This window comes from Ailuropoda melanoleuca, chromosome X (assembly GCF_002007445.2).
Source record: "Ailuropoda melanoleuca isolate Jingjing chromosome X, ASM200744v2, whole genome shotgun sequence".
NCBI classification, from domain to species: Eukaryota; Metazoa; Chordata; class Mammalia; order Carnivora; family Ursidae; genus Ailuropoda; species Ailuropoda melanoleuca.
Genome location: NC_048238.1, coordinates 87,718,316 through 87,735,952, shown reverse-complemented (window position 1 = coordinate 87,735,952; position 17,637 = coordinate 87,718,316). Strand labels below are relative to the sequence as shown.

Sequence of the window (17,637 nt, the reverse complement as noted above, 5' to 3'; positions counted from 1 at the left end):
ATTTGCTGAAGGATCAGACTATGTCGAAAAGAAAACAAGATAAGTGAGAGCTGGCAGTTCAGTACTTCATGGGAAAGCAAAGTCTTAAGTCTCATTATGTTTTCCTTAGGTGATATCACAAATGAGTCTGTAAGTTCAAATAGATTCAATGTTTTCAAGCTGCGGTAGAAAGAGAGGTGATACGGCAATCTTCTCAGATCCAGAAATACAGTTGACGAGTGTATTAAGAGACAGTGACCACGATGACCTTCTTGAATAAGATTTTTCCTCTTTCCCTTTGTGTGACCTTATGGTTTCTATTTCTTCCCACCAAAAAGAAATAATAGAAAAACTTTAAACCAACCATTTACCGACAGTGGCACAGAGCTCTGAAATTAATCATAATGAGCATTTCTATTCAATTTGTTTATGCATTACACTTGTCAAAACTGTTCTAAATTACCTGAAATTGCAAAGGAGAAAATTGAATTTGTTCACTTCCGAATGCCAATTGTCATCAAAATGGCACTCATAGGGTTTTTAATTTGGATTTCGTTTGGGAGATGCCACTTCCTAAAGGCCAGTGCACAAGATCAGCCTCGCTACTTTGGCATAACTGATTCCTTAAGCAAATTAAGTTGGTTGTCAAATTGCTTACTGGTTAAGTGTTGCACAGTATTAATTATAAGCATTAATTGCCCATTTAACAATCTATGTGATTTTAACTAGCATGAATGAAGGGATCTTTGCTAAGTTGAAGGGCATTGCTCAAATGTAAAGCTAACCAGAAGGTGACAATAAGTCTAACACTGAAGTTATAAAAGAAATCTTCACATATCTCAAATTGCAATATGCATGTGGACACAAGGGATTAGAACAAATTGAAATGTAGTCCAGCAGTTTTCTTTCTCGGGTATGGCATGTTTTTAAAAAGTGGAAAGAAACCAATCTCCAAAGAGCTGAAGTGCACTTGGGAAATGGCATGAATTGGCAAGAAATTACATATCAATATAGGAGACCTTCCTGACTGTTAGCTGTCAAGAAAATAACATTAATCAGATTTGAATTTTGTGTGTTGGACTATTCCATTTTCTAAAGGCCAGCACACAAAATTTTAGAACAGCCTAGCTGAGCAAAATAGGATATGTCACTCAGTTAGAAGAAGGCAGGAACACCGATTTTTTTTTTCTTTTGCCACCTTCAGAACTAAAGTATTCTGAAGGTACTTCGTACACACAGTCACATATGATCTAATCTAGTCTCGGTCAGGGCACAGGCTTGTTAGTGACCCTGGGCAAGCCCTCTGTGTGTCTGGGTTTCCCCAGCTGAGATTTGAGGAGAATGATAATTTTGACTTCCCTCACAGGCACATTGGGGATATTCAATAATAAATGAATGTAATGCATTCCAAAGTGCTTTTCTGCAAATAACATTTCTCTTGGAAAAATAGCCTATGGACTTTTCCTAAACAAAACATGATTAATCTGGCTCAGTTGAAACTTCCACCAACTGACTACCAAAATATTGAAGGTTGTTTCAGGGAAGGGTTGTGACCCCCTTTTTATTCTGGAAAGATCTGAGGGCACTGGAGAAATTTTATTCTGAAGGCAAAAATTCAACTAAATATCTAAAAACTTTTACTCAAACCCCTATTTAAGCAGTCTTTGCTACAGAGATGCCTGGGCTGATATGACTTCCAAATCAATTCTGGAGTCTGTTGGGGCCCTTTACAGTTTATTTACAGCAGCTGTCATGGTGGTTCCAGGGTTGAAGATGTCCCTGGAATCTACTGAATTCTCTTATTTGATGAAGTGAAGGTAAGTAGAAAAAAATCAAGTATTCCAATTGGATCTGATTTTTTTCCAATTAAAACTATAAACTGGGTCTTAAATCAGCATCTGCTAGCCTTTAGTATCATTAACATGCACAGATATGCTTTGAGGGCAAATATAATTACAAATACAGTCAGAAACATACCAGTCTTTAAGGGCAACTTAATTACTCTGATGACCCGCTCCCTGCCATTTTCCTGGGCTAGGTAGCCAAGATCTGAACACTTCCGTGTATTAGTTAGTTTCAAGTTGTATAGTTTAGTTCAGCAGTAACTGAACGCTGACCCTGTCAGACACTCTGTTGGTACTGAAGATAGAGAGATGAGTATGGTTCCTGCCTGCAAAGAGTTTACAGTGTACTTGGAGAGATGTGAAAGAAATAGTGCTTACACCCAGCACTCACATCTTGGTTTCCAATACCTTTCTCCAACATAAAGAACCAGGGGTCTTTAGCAAAATGATTCATTCCAATACTGGGGTAGAGACTATAAAAAGAGCATTTTGTAGTGCCAAAAAGTAGATAAGGGCTAAAACAACACAAAAACAAAAACTCCACATTGATGGATGTACGTCCAAAGGTCTCACAAGCCAACAGGAAGAGTTCCCGGGGGCTAATGCCAGAACAGTTTGAGCAACAAAATAAAGTAGCATTGGCTTTTAATGCAAAAAATAAAACAAATATCCATGAGTCCCTACTGATATAAATGAATGGCTAAATTCATAAATAAATAGAGAAGAGATAAAGCTCTCATACATAAGATTTCCAAATTGTTAATGTAGACATTCTACCCTCAAAGAGGTGGAGTATAACTCCGCAGTCCTCAAGTGTTGCCTTCACAGAGTGACGTCCTTCCAAAAAAGCATGATCTGGAAATTGGAAGAGAAAGAATAACTTTATACTGGAGAGAAACCTGACAAACTCTACCTCAGCCAAGATGATCAAGGTCAACATCAACAATGATAAGTCATGTTGATTATTATGTACCCTTGATTTGATTTGATGAGAATGGCACTTTACCCCTGTGGTCTTCCTCTCCAAAACCTATAACCCCTGTCTAACCAGGAGAAAAAAATTAGACACATTCCAGTAGAGGGCATCCTACAAAATACTTGACCAATACTCCTTAAAACTGTTAAGGTCATCAGAAACAAGGAAAGTCTGAGAAACTGTCATAGCCCAGAGGAGCCTAAGGAGACATGACTAAATATAATTTGGTATCCTAGATGGAATCCTGGAACAGTAAAAGGACATTAGCTAAAAACTAAGGAAATCTGAATAAAGTATTGGCTTCAGATTACCTTTAAAAACAATGCTAATACAATATGACAGGTGCTGAGAGGTCTCATATACCTCCTCTCTGCTCATGTCTTTCCACCTCTACTTCTTTTGTCACATTCGACAGTCATAGCCTGTTTGCTGATCTGACTCCCCGTTGGACCATGAATTTCATAAAGAAAGGGGCTGTATCACACGCACAAGAGGTCTCCAGACCACAGAAGAGTTCCTAGGCACAATAGTGCACTTAGTAAATACTTCTTAATGAATTAATGAACTATTACATGATACAGAAATGGTACTAAGGGAGGAATTTGGATGAGAGATGAGAGGCTTAGACTAATGACCATGAAGATAAAGAGAAGTGGGCAGATTGGAGAAGAGTTTAGGAGGTAGAATTTTTAAAAGCATGATGTTTTTACTGGATTTGGAGAATGATGGAAAGGAGGAGTGAAGACTAGCTCCTGGCTTTGACAACTGGGCATGGGACAGGGCTCAGGGCTGTGAGCACATCAGAGATAACAAGGTTGCTTTCCTCCAAGCTCGCATGGCCTATTGAGGGATAAAGATACAAAAAAAAATTAATACAATATATAATCCCCAAAATAGGTGTAAATGCAGTGCAAATAACCCACACTGCAGATTTAGGGAAGGCTTTCTTTGGGAGATGACACCTGAGTAAAGCCTAAAGGCATGTGAGGATTTACTAAGTAAAGAAAGGCTTGTCTACCACACCGAGGAATGTTAAAAAGTTTTTAGGGTTTTTAAAGATGGGGATCCAAACTTGGATCAAACAAAATATCCCCCAAACCGTTACTCCAGCCATTGTAAAAATGGAATTAGGAAGAATTAAAATGAATGAACGAGCTCAGCCATGTACGGTGATAAAAATATCACAAGAGATCCCATGCGAATATGGAATTGAAGAGTTTCAGGAATACCAAAATCCAATCAAGGTAACTTTAACATCACCTTTAAAAGGTACAGCTGATTGTGATTAAAACCCAAAAAAAAAAGGTCATATATAATCAGTTCTATTATGTCCTGAAAGAAGACAGAATGGATTAGAAAAGTGTGGTGGTCAGCTAAAAAAAGGAAACTTGGAGAGGAAAAGTTTGGCGATGCATCTCCCACACAGCCCTCTGTCCTTTGTATGCAACACATCTTTCAATTTACAACAGGAGCCTGGAGGCTGGTAGGGCCTCCAGTGAGACAGGAAACCTGGAGGAGAAGAAGTAGGGTTCTGAAGGATGGGCAGGCGGGAAGAGAAGAACTTCTGTTTGGGATTTGTTAAGTTTGAGGTGTGAGCCATCCAGGCAGGCATCTAGTAGGTAATTGGAGAACCAGGTATGAAAGCTACTGAAAAAAAAAATTTCCCAGGATTTTCTCTCTTTTGCTTCTTTCTCTGCCCCCCAAGTGGTTGGTATTGAAATGTCAGCTTCATTTCAGGTTAGCAGTACACACTGAGGGTTTTTTTTATACCCAGACCCCTTACTAGAAAACCGAAGTAGTATCCATCTCCTTAGTACATGAGAAAGAAGATACATTTATTCTTTTTCATTTCTTAAGAGAATTTCCCATTTGTGACAAAAGGTAGACCCCAGGGGATGCATGTTGAACAAACTGCTTTGAATAACTTTACTCTTCTCTTCCGTAGCACAAGTCCTGCTCACAAATACTATCTGGCTATGGACCCTGTGTCTGAATCACTTTATCTATCAGACACCAACACTCGAAAAGTCTACAGGTTGAAATCTCTTGTGGAAACAAAAGATCTGTCCAAGAATTTTGAAGTGGTGGCAGGAACAGGTGATCAGTGCCTTCCCTTTGACCAGAGTCACTGTGGAGATGGCGGGAGAGCATCGGAAGCGTCACTGAACAGCCCTCGAGGTAAAAAAAAAAAAAATCCTTTGGTCATCTAAAGATTTCATTTAACTTCACAAAATCCCAAGACTGTTGCCATACTGTATCCATGTATCTCAATATTGCCTCTGACACACATTGTCTCTGAAGTCCATCCCAGAAGATAGGCATGGTCAGGGCTAATTTTTAGATAATATGCATTCGTATAGTCATAAGTATTATTAAAATGTCAAAATGCTTCTTTTCCTTTCTGCCTAGGATAACAAATTCCAGTTTTGCTGGGGGGGGGGAATGTTGCCTTCTGTGGGAACTTGGCCTTACTTTTGTCTGTCCTAAATTTACTCCTCAATCTGCAAGAGCCAATCCTCAATTCTGTTGCCTGGGATGTGTGAATAAATCTGCATTCTCTCAATCAGCTTCGTGATCTTATAGACTTGAAATCATATTCCCATCTTAGGCCACTAAGCAGAAGGACAGTCAACTTAAAATCTGTTATCATATATTGCCCACCTGATCTCCTTAATTATTGAATCATTACTCTCTGTTCCTTCTCCATGATGGTGTGTGTGTATGAGAGAGAGAAACGTGCACATGCACGTGCACACTTTCACTTTAGTAGGTTTTATGAAGTATTCATTTGGTGGGTTTTAAGAAGACAATGTGGTCTTTTTAAACTATTCCACAGATAAAACACACTGGTTGAAGAAAAAATAGAAAAAAGAGAGTGCAAAAAATATTTTTAATTCAAGTTACCATAATGCTACCACATATAGAAAGCAACTGTTAATATTTTGGCATATATCCTTCTAGACTTTCTTCTATACATATTATATATTTTATTTTCTAATAATGGAATCATAGTATAGAATGTTGTTCTATAATCTGCTTTTCACACTTAATATATTATGAACACCTTTCCATGCCAAAAAATATAGTGAGGTCAATGTGTTTCATTTGTTAGATGGTCACTTATTATTTCAAATATTTAGAGGTTACTCTTTAGCCATTTGACATTTGCCATATGGGGATTAAATTCCATCTATAATCAGAGTTTAAAGCCTTCCCTTTCTTCAAGGCCATATACAAGTCCTGTGTCTTTTGTAAAGCCCCTCTGGCTAACCCCAGCCCATTAAATCTGAATTTCTCTAACAGGGTCTACACCACCCAATTACTACTAGATTATATTTTGGCTTCTTTTGCTTTCCAGCTCCAGTTCTTTCATGAATAGGACATTTTTTATTACCGAGACAAGCTGCTTGAGCTGAGAAACTACATCTGATATTTCTTTCAAATCTTCCCCACCTCCCCAGCAATATCTTGTACAGTGTGGGATCCACTATACATGCTTGTCGTGTAATTGATTGGTTAGGTAACTCAATCTATATCAAGTATTCCTAAAAGGAATTTCAATTGTGCTTTAAAAACATGGGTTTTTTTCCCCTAAAGGAATATAAGCCCCCCAAGTATCATGGTAAAGTGTTTTAAGATGTTTCTTCTCTTAAAAAAAAAAAAAAAAAAAAAGATGTTTCTTCTCTTGTGCCAGCTCTCATTCCTGCACATAGTAGGTTCACAATAAATATTTGATGAGTGAATGCATAACTCAGGTGCAACCTATAATCAACTCATTTTTCAAGGAAATGTATCAGGCTAGGTCTCACCTTTAACACAGGTTTAAAACTCTTGCAGGTATTATGAGGATTTCTGCATAAGAAATAGGGAGGAATCAAGCTTGTATTGTGCCTGAAATTGACATCCTCCTGAGTTGCTACTTGTATGAAAACCACTCATCTCACCTACCACATTCAACCTGCCACATTAAGAATGAATATCTCAGCTTTTCCAAATAGAGCAAATAATTGGTTCACTGCAGCTTTTTTCCTCGTTTCTTTTGCTTGGAAAGTAGCAATAATAGAGTCCTGATGAACAGGATTTACATGAACCCTTAAAGCATCAGTAATGAGACTGCCAAAATTTATATATCTATTAAAGTTAATATTAAACTAAGTTTTTCTTCTTGTCTTGGCTAGTAGTACATTTTCCTTTGGCTTGATTTATTCATCTTTCTATCCAAGAGTGGCCTTTATAATAATCCAGTACACTTTATTCATCCCAAAGTGAGCAGGGGCCCTAAGATCATCTGTCCGAGGCTTCGGAGAGCTGAATGTCTAATCCAGCCAAGACAGCTTTCACATAACATACTGAAGCTGGTGTTGACAACATCTGCTCTGATCCAGTGAGTGAACGAGGATGTTGAAAGGAGGGGAACGGGTGGCTCACACTCAGTATCCACCACGTCTTCCTCAACCATGTTAACAGTATTTGAAGACCCTGTTAGGGATCTTCAAAATCACTCAGATGGCAGAACCTGTGTCCAGACATCAGTTGCTCTTGAAATTGCTGGTCAGAACACTTCGATGCCTAGCTAGGGCACCTATCTCCATGCTGAATATAGACAGCACTCACCCTTGGCAGTGAATCAGAAGTGAGATTCTCATTATATGGAATGCTGCAGGGCAATTTCATAGACTTCTGTAGAGGAAGGAAAAATCATGCAAGAAGTCATTTAAAGCACAGTGTGCAAATTGAGGGGAGAGTATTGCTAATTGCTCATGATGTCTTTGAGGTTCTCCTGCAGGTTCTTTATCTCTCAAGAAAGACCAATTGGTTTGTTTGTTTGGTTGGGTTTTTTTTGCTTTACAACTACCATACACATCAGTTCCTTCTTCCTTCCCCCATAGAAGGACAGCAAATGTTTAACGGATTCCTTTAAGGAGAGGTTTGATTTTTCTCTCCACCTAGAAGCTAATAAAGAAAAGCTGTATATCAGTAGAAAATGGAAATGTACATCTAGGGAGTACAATTTCTAGGTTAGGAAAGAGAGCTTGCTCTAAGACTTTAACAAGCAACATACTGCAATTATAGGCAGTCTCTCCAACATGTCCTTAATTATGCAAGGTAAGTCAAATAAATGTTAATCTGCAAGACAGCTCATTTATTTTCTGAATCTATTCTAAAAATAGGATGAAATGAAATTTGCTTTTGAGATCATTTGTCCTAAAGTCAGAATAAATTATCAAATGGGATTAAAAACCAGTCAGCAAAAGGTAAAAGGTCAGAAGCCATGGGATTTTTTTTCTTTTTCTTTTTTCTTTTCTTTTCTCTCTTTTTTTTTTTTTTAGAAATGGCAGCAAATTGTGATGAATGTCAGGTTAGGGAACCTAGACTTTCTTGTTCAATCCATGTAAAGCCAGTGTTTCTCTGGATGACCCTGTGTAAGTCACTGGACCTCACTGTGGTTTCATTTCCCGGAACACTAAAATAAAACTTAATGGTGCCATTGACTAGTTTTGTTCCACTGGACTAGTTATTTAAACACATTTAAACACAGTTGTCAACTTGAGGGTGTGGGACAATCTCCCCCCAGCTCTAGTGTATTACAATGACCATAGCTATAACTTAGCCTGCACTCCATGCTTTACAATACAGTATGTCTAATCTTCACAAGGATGCTCAAGGTCAATTGTGTTTCCCCCAGTTCTATATATGAGGAAACAGAGACTCAGATAGGTTAAGAAATTTATCCAAATTCACACAGTTTACAAATAACACTGGAATTCAAACCATGGTAGAAAAAAAAAAAAAAGGCCTGTGATGCCTCCGATATCCATCATGGCCTTTCAGCTAAAATCCATAATCTCCATTGGTTTCTCTGGAAGAATAGGAAATATTGGAAAATGCTTTTTATCTAATGACACATATTCAAAAGGAACAAAATATTTTTATTTGCAAGATACAGGACTTTTTAGTTGAGTTTCCTTTTCCTATTAAAACTACTTTTCTGAGGTTTCTGACCTAATGGTGTACTCATAGTAGACGGCACAGCATTTACATAGTCTCTGAATGTAATTATTCAAATAAATCTTCAGGAAACCTTGTCACATCTCTTTGGAAGATTCTGCAGTTAAGAACTTCACCAACTTTTTCTTAAGGGATGGAGGCAAGAAACCTTAACTTTATTAAATTTCTTGATTACAACTGGTAACTACACATTTTGTTTAAAGGAGAAATGGAAGTCTCCCTGAATAGAATTTCATATAAGATAGCCCCTGGGTACTTCTCCCGGGAATAAGTCTTTATCTGATCCAGTTTTACGCACTTTGAGTTGAATCCCAATAAAGAGAAACATTTGCCATTTTACTCATCAATACTTCAATGTAATGGGGCAAGGAAAAAAGTTTAGCAATGAGGCTGATGGTGTGCTAATCCCTGGCATTGTATATGAGTTTGCATTGACTTTGAAAGATGCTTTTAAAACATGCATGGATGATGTAGTTGAAACTTAGGTTCCATTTATTATTTTTACTGCAACTTTCCTTAATTCTACAGAGAACTCAAACTAATGAGTCATGTAATAGATGACCAAGTACTTAAACAGAATGTGAAATGGTACTAGGTGGGAATATAAAATAAAATTTGTGACAAGCTGAATACATTTTTTTTAAGTAGATACAGAGGGTGAAGGAGTGACTGGACAAGATGAAATTAATCAGTGACTTAATTTGGTTCTCTTGGACCTCACCAAAGATTATATCTCTATTTTCATGTGCCTCTTTAAGCAAACTGACCTCAGAACTTAGCAGGACTTAGGCAATGTCCAGATGAGTGCAAACAGCTCCTGAGCCATTCATTCCCTAGGAGGGAAATGATCCTTAAATCTTGACAGCTGCCAGAAGTGTTTTTAGGGTGTTTATGACACTAATCATACACGAGTCACTTTACCTTTATTAACAATTAAGAAATCTGGGTAAGATAAAGTCTAGACAAAATCATCTGGTTTTGTCCTGACCCAGATATATCTGAATACATCCTGAGGCCTCACTGACTCCCCCGGCATCTACATGCTATTCTGAAGGGCTAACTTTGGGGCTCACAGAAAGATGCTAAAACTCTAAGCGGTGACATCTTGCTGATGTCATCAGTGTCTAAGGGAGAGAGTATAGTGCACAAACAGGGACGAGAATGTTCCTTTGGTTCTGTGCAATGGAAGCAGTAAGATTTTTCCTAAATTCCTTTAGTACATGACCCATCACAGTGGCATAAGCATTTGGATTGACACTAGGGCCGGCACTCACCAAAAGTACGGGCAAGCCACAACATGAGTAAAATGAGTGGTACATTTAGGAAACTACAAATAAATCAGTATTGTTGAAAAAAAATATCCAAGGGTCGTAGAAAGAGCAGGGGCAGGGACAGGAAGTTTGGATTTCATCCTATAGGCAAAAGAGTTGAAGTGAGAGAGTGACATAATCGTCCAATGCATACATGTTTGATAAGCTGTTTTGTAGACAGGGTAGTGCATGCACTGGAGTGAGGCCGGGGCAAAGAAATCACAGGGAGTACTGATGTCTATAGGACAGGCAATGGAAGGGAATCTAATGGAGGGGACAGAGAGGAAACCTTCAGAAGAAAAGAAGGGGAACAGAAAGAGCTTGGTATCCAGGAAGCTGAAGGAATCCTTTGTTTCAAGAAGGTGTGGAAAACGGTATGAAATATTACACATTTGTAGCCATTGGATTAGACAATGAGGAGTTCATTGCTGACCCTGCTATTGTTGGTTTGAATAGCAGTAGGGATGGAAGCCAAATTGCAGTAATTTAATGAGCCAATAAGAGGAGAGAAAATAAACACTTCTAAAGAAGATCGCTCTTCTGAGAAGTTTAGATGTGAGAGAGACAGTGATGAGTAGTGACAGGACAGGGCGCTCAGGGGGGCTTCAGCTATAGGAGATATGGTATTGGTTAGAGGTAAACGAAAAAATACAGAAGACAAAATAAATGATGAAACCAGGTCTGGAGGAAACTGGGAGGGAGTAGGCCTTGAAAGGGAGGGGAGATCGGAGAGACCATCCTAAGATAACGGTAGGTGTCAGTAGAAGGAACTAGAAGGTTGATGGTACTCCATTCTGGATCTGTTCTGCTAAAAATGAGGACGTCAGGTTAGGAAAGATTTGGGAGAGCCAATTAGTGAAGAAGGCTTTCTGGGTAAGATCAACATTCTACCACCCAGGGCCAAATTCCCAGCTCAGCTTCAAGGAATCTTCCATGAGAACTTTCCTCACACAGCCTTGTCTTAGAATCAGAGGTTCCTTGAGAAAAATGTTTGACAAAGCCTTAAAATTCAGGCAAAATGATTTTTTTTTTTTACTGCTCAGTGATCCATGCTGTGTCCGCTTCTGGAGATTTCTTTCCTAAACTATGTTTTTGATCTCTCAGTTTATGGTAGCTATACCAGAGACCTCAGTACCTCTGATGCAACCAGAATGAGAGCTTAGTGTGTTCCCTGCAGTTGTTCTAATGCATCTGCCTATGATGGTCAAAAGATTTTGACCTTATATTATGTCAGCAGCTGGAACTTGAGAATCTTTCTGCCTATACTGTCAGAATCCTAAAGCCATCAAACTGTTGGTGTGGAGAAGTTAGACAAAAGGAAGGCACATACATTTATCCTTGGCTAATTGGTCCAGGACACATCAGTGGTTAATACAGAGAAACCTGTATTAAGTTCATTTAAGTTTTATAAAGCTACAAATGCATTATTAAATGACTTTTTCTTCTGCATTTATTTTCATTTTCATGCATGCATAATATTCTAACAAACACAGAGATAATATTTTAGAGGCCAAAGACCAAGAGAAAGAAGTTCCCAGGTTCTAGAGTCAAACAGAACTGGATACATATCCCAGATTCACCACCCATTAAATGTGTGACCTTGAATAAGTCACCTAAATTCCCTGAACCGCGGCTTCCTGATCTGTGAAGTTAGAATACTAGCTAACAGTGCCTACACAATAGTGTTCAGCAGTATACGTAAAATGCCTTGTAAAGCTCGCTGCCCAGCATGTAGTGTGGACATGTTAAATGTCACCTGCCATTATGATCAGGCTTGCTCTTTTGCTGCTAATAACAATACTACTTATGATAGTAACTCAACCATGGAATAAGTTACTTTGGAGGGAGGCAAGTTCCATGTCCTTGAAACTCAGTCTGAGACGTGATCATTTCCAAGGAGGAACGGTGCCATAAAAGAAGCAAGAGTCAAGGTAAAGTGGAATTCAGGTATTATATGTGATTTGACTAGTCAATCCCTCACACCCTTGAGAGGCAGTAATTCTAGTTGAACATGTTGTATTTTGAGGAGCCCACGAAGGCCCACCTAACCAAAGTCATTCCCTTTGCCATTAAATTCACTCCATAAGGGTTTTCTTCATGTATGAATTTCTGTGTTTAATGTGGGGTATTGCCAGGGAGAGCAAAACCTGAATTCCTCATTAAGGTACTATATGGGGGCCTTGAGGACATGGAGCACAGGATGGATGTGTTTGGATAGATGGGATCACCCGAGGGGGCCAAGCCAAGGTGGGAGCTACTCTAGGCAGCATGGGGAAATGTGTTGCTAGGTATCTAGCAGAATGGTGGCAAAGTGGGGAGAGACGGGGGAGTAACAGTAATATACTTCTCCTCTGCAGCATTGCCTAAAATGAAGCGCAGACCCCTACATATCAAGACAAACAGTATGGAATTATGATTCTTCCTCTTTTTATTTAGATCAGTAGCCAAGACAACTTTGCTTCCTTATCACAGCTCCTCAGTGTCACATCCTTCTTATCTGCCCACTGAAGAATCACCTCAGCTGATAAAAAGAAGAACCCTCTCCCCACCAAACAAAAATGACAGAGATCACACACAAACACACTGCAAATCACTGAAATCATATTTTGAGTGGTGTATTATGGTAACCTATAAATAACTAATTGCATAAAATTGCTTTAGTAGTTTCTAGATGGCAGCTTTAATTAAAAGCACCAGAGACATTTAGAAGTTTAGAAATGGATGGCATGTAATTTGCCCTTTTACCAACCATAAAATGGTAATTAAGGAATTTGATTCACTTCTTCCTATTAAAAGTTTTATGAGAATAGCAAGTTCCTTCTAAATACAGTTTCTCTTCAGCAGAAGGTAGTATGTCTGCTTTATCAGTCTTCTCCAGCACGGTAAGATATTTTAATGTACAAATTCTGCAGAAGTTAATTAGGAAATTTCTTTCAGTGCAAACTGTTTATTTTTAAGGTTCTAAAACGTGAAACTGTATTAGAGGTAACCCTTTGATCAGGGCCCCATATTGCTCTACCATCCATACAAGGTGGCCCAATAATTTCAAGTTTACCAGATACATGGAGCTGTGAAATCAAAGAAGAGAGGAGGTCATTTCCTGGTGAAACCAGCATGCTTTGCTGTTTCTTGAAGGAATCTGAAACCTACAGTGCATTGACTTCCCAGGGAATCCAGAACATTCACTCCACAACAGAGAAGTCATCAGTAGATGTTTTTAGCTTCATTGATCTTCCCGCAATACTGGGTGAATTAGCAGGCGTACAACACGCAGCAGACCCAGATGTCTTTGGAAATCCATGATTTTAACATCATCATAAGGTAAAACACAGCTGGAAAGGGAGCCAGGAAGCCCATTTTTATTTTATAATTGATCGGTTGATTGCATTTTTGCCCACTTCAGCCCAAATATTATGAATGGCACCACACAGAGCATTTAGACCCGAGTTTTGAAGGCACTAATGACTTAAGTTATATGCACATGAGAAAGACAGCTGTTTTGGTTTGTTTTTTTAAGTCAAGCAGAGTCTCTGAAGTTATCTAAGCTGGATAGATCTATGCAGCAAACTGATAAAGTAGGGCAGGTTTGAAATGTCTCCTCTTCATTCCCTTGTTCAGTGATTCCCCTGGCTGAGCCCTTGCCCCGCCCCTCAACCTGTCACCCCTACGTAGAAATACACCCTATTTTCTTCCCACCCTCTCAACAGAACTGGGCAGCCACAGTGGTATACTAAAAGGGGATGGGACAGTGGGAGGACTGTTTCATCAGTGACATTGTTTAGAATTTCTCGTGAATGGTGATAGTAAACACAGACCTGGTATTCATCCGTTTTATTATTGTTTTTACTGTTTCTTCTGAAAATTCACTCCCCTTACTGTCAGCACCGGGGACAGACCACTCCCACCGTCCGCAAGCCTTGGCCCAGCCTTGCAGGTATAAGGAAAATACTTGCAGAATAGGATTCAGTAGAGAGCTCAGAATACAAACCATAGAAACCGTGTGCGGCTACTCCTGTGAGGGCATGGTTACTGTGTACGTACAGAGAACAAATGCAAATGGCGTCTGGGTGCCTCAGTTCAGCCTCTGGCTGGCGTCTGGTTTCGACTCAGGTCATGATCTCAAGGGCCGTGGGGTCGAGCCCGGCGTCTGCTCCCTGCTCGGCAGGGGAGTCTGCTTCAGATTCTTTCTCCTTCTCCCTCTGCTCCTCCCGGCTTGTGCACTCTCTCTCAAAGAAAGAAAGAAAGAAAATTTTAAAAATGGAAATTTGTCAAAACGTTAGCAGTGATAATTGCCACGTAAGGAATATTGAGTGATTTTATTTTCTTCTCAGTTTTCTGAGAATTTATTATTTTTATAATTCAACAAAAGATGAAACAGATTTTAAAATACACACACACACACACACACTGTCCTGTCCTATGGCCAATCTCTGAGGACTTGCATTTCTTTTCTTCCATAGACGACCCGTCTCCAGCAGGGATGTCCTAGTACCGATGGCTGACAGTGGGTTACTCTGATCTGAGCACATTACTAGAGACCTGCTGAAAGGCGTAATGCCATAAGGCAGGGAAAAAACCAAAATGGAAGCCTTTGCTTCCTGGCAAGCCAGTAGTAAAAGATATTTTAATTACATTTATTATTTTTTAAGAAAAAGAAGTATAAAAATACAAATTAAAATGGTATCACCATCTAGCTAAGTCCCGTTGATACTGAAACATAAAAATGGAAAAGTAGTATGTGAGTATGGTTTGAAAGTGTGAACTCTCCAGATAGGTACAAAAAGCAGATTCCAGACTTCATCACAAACACACACAACCCAGTCTCTCATTTTAAAAGCAAAAGTAACAGCTTCTTGTTTCTTTGAGACCTTTATGTATTTTTCCCTTACGTGAAGGGAATCATACCATATGGATTACTCTTCACCCTGCTTCTTCCATTCAATAAAAGATCTTGAAGGCTTCCATAAAAGCATGTACATACCTACCTCTTCATTTCTGAGAGCTGTATAATATAACAACATATGGCTATACCATAATTGGTTGAGCCATTTGCTTTTTGATGGATATGTTGTTGCTTTTTTTCTTAATTTTTTACCGCTAAAGTGCTGTGCTGAACAACCTGGTTCATATATACCGTAGCACTTCTGTAAATACATACATAGGGTTAATTTTTAGTAGTAGGAGATATTACCAAATTATCCTCCCAAAAGATTGAGCACATTTACACCAGCAGTGTGTAAACATGCCCATTTTGCCATACACTTAGCTGCTCTGAGTATCCTTAAACCTTTCCATGTCTGCCCATCTGATCAGTGGGAAAGGGGTCTTGTACCCGGTAGCTTTAATTTGAATTTTTTTAATTATTAATGAAGCTGAGTGTCATTTCCTGTCTATTGTGACCATTTGTATTTCTTTTTCAGTAAACTCCCTCTGCCAGTTTTTCTACTGAGCTGTTGATCTTTGTGTTTTGTCAGAAAGGCATCCCTTTTCCCTCCTATGTGTTGCAGATATTTTCCAAGTTTGTAATTTCTCGTTTATTTAACCATATGGAAGTTTTCTCACTCTATGTGGTTAGATTTAGCAGTACATTTCCTTAAGGTCCTAAGGTTCATGGCTTCCCAGAAAAGCCTTCCTGTAGTAAAGGTATTTTTAAGGCAGATGGACAGTCCTTTAAGTAACCCCTGAATCATACCATGTGTCTTTCTCCTTTGGGTCCCGTGAAATTTGGAAAACTCAGGAAGCGTTTAGAGTAGTTTAAAATGAGAGACTGTGGAGTCAGGCAGATGAAACCGAATTCAAATGTATTACTAACATCGTCGAGCCACTGTTTTCTCATCGGTAAAATGGAGATGGTGCGCCTACCTTCCTGACAGGGTTCTAGAGGATGAATTGACACTGGCTCAGCCAGTTCCTGGCACAGATCAAGTACTGAGTAAAGTAGGAAGAGGAGAACGAGGATAAGTAGATAAGTTTTCAAACTAATAACTGTTATTAACTGGATTGTTTTCAGGACTAGTAATAATCATTTTGGTTTCGAAATTGTTTGACTATATTCAAATTCTTTTCTGTCAAACTTCATTGATTGTATATTCACAGCCCTAACTCAATTCTGTTTGCTTGCAAAATGCATTGTCCAACTAAAGGGGGAATATTGCAACCATGTATTTAGAATACTTGGAAAGAGGTACTGGGAAAAGCTCCACTGAAGGAAAGCTGTGGAAAGTCATAAGCGCATATGTGCGTATGGAGACATGTGCTAGGATGTCACTCCAGTAAGAAAAATGGAAACAGCCTCACAATCCATCAGTGAAGGCTTAGTCACATGGTGGACTATTGTATAACAGTAAAAATAAGTTAACTACGTCTACATGTAAAAAATATTAATGGTCACGAAACATAAGGCTGCATGAATAAAAGAAAATTGCAAAAGAAATACATGGTGTAATGCCATTAGCATATTATAGTGGTAAAATATATAAAACATACGTTTTACCATTTTAAATATATAAAACAAAATTTACCATTTTAGCCATTTTCAAGTGAACAGGTTTTTTTTTTTCTTAAAGATTTTGTTTATTTGAGAGAGAGAGAGAGAGCATGAGCAGGGGGGAAGGACAGAGGCAGAGGGAGAAGCAGGCTCTCCGCTGAGCAGGGAGCTGATGCCAGGCTTGATCCCAGGACCCTGAGATCATGACCTGAGCTGAAGACAGTCGCTCAACCAACTGAGCCGTGCAGGCGCCCCTTAGTGAACAATGCTGAAGCATTAAGTATATTCACATGGTTGTGCAGCCATCACATCATCCATCTCCTACGTGAGTATCTGAAGTGCATAAGCAGTACTAGATACTTGTAGACGTGTACAGATGTAGACCATGTGTGAAAACATGCGTGGTAGTGATGCACGCTGCCTGCAGGGCAGGGGTTACTTCTGGGGAGAGAAGGGAAAGGGCAGGAGGGATAAGGACATGGGGCTTTGGCTGTATTCATAATGTTTTCTTTTGATTTTTTTCTGAGCCATGTGAAGTGAATGTTAACATCTGTTAAATTTGGGTGGTAGATAGAAGGCAGCATGTAATGCTATTTTCTGAGTTGAATACCATTTGAAATATTTCATAATCTAAAAAAAAGTAAGTAAAAAACAGGGTTTAGAAAGCAACTTGCAAATTTATACCTGACAAGTCCATTTTTAAAAGTGGTTTGTTTGTTTGTTTGTTTGTTTGTTTGTTTGTTTGTTTGAAATAAGGCTTTCACGCATACAGAGATGATATTCAAAATATTTAACAACCTGTCAGGCACAAGTCCCAGTGTATCAGAACACACACCAGCTTTGGCCCTGGAGTAGGGTCTTTAAGGCCTCCTACAGTGGCCAGCTTACATCCGTTCTTTTCCATCCTGATTGGATTTGAGGTTGTAGAGCCTTACCAATACCTCTAGTGTGTGTCCGTACGTGGGGAATAGCTGAATAGCTGACCGTGAACTTCCTCAATATTAAAGAGTCTCAATATAATGAGTCCGCTTT

At 39.0% G+C, this 17,637-nt stretch overlaps 1 protein-coding gene across 1 annotated transcript in view; it reads left to right on the top strand.

The window, feature by feature from the left end:
• TENM1 (teneurin transmembrane protein 1) overlaps nt 1–17,637 on the top strand; it is a 761,614-nt gene that overhangs the window by 661,981 nt on the left and 81,996 nt on the right. The window contains exon 24 of the mRNA XM_034649058.1: nt 4,745–4,977. Within this exon, the coding sequence (XP_034504949.1) occupies nt 4,745–4,977 (233 nt within the window). The remainder of the gene's footprint in view (nt 1–4,744; nt 4,978–17,637) is intronic.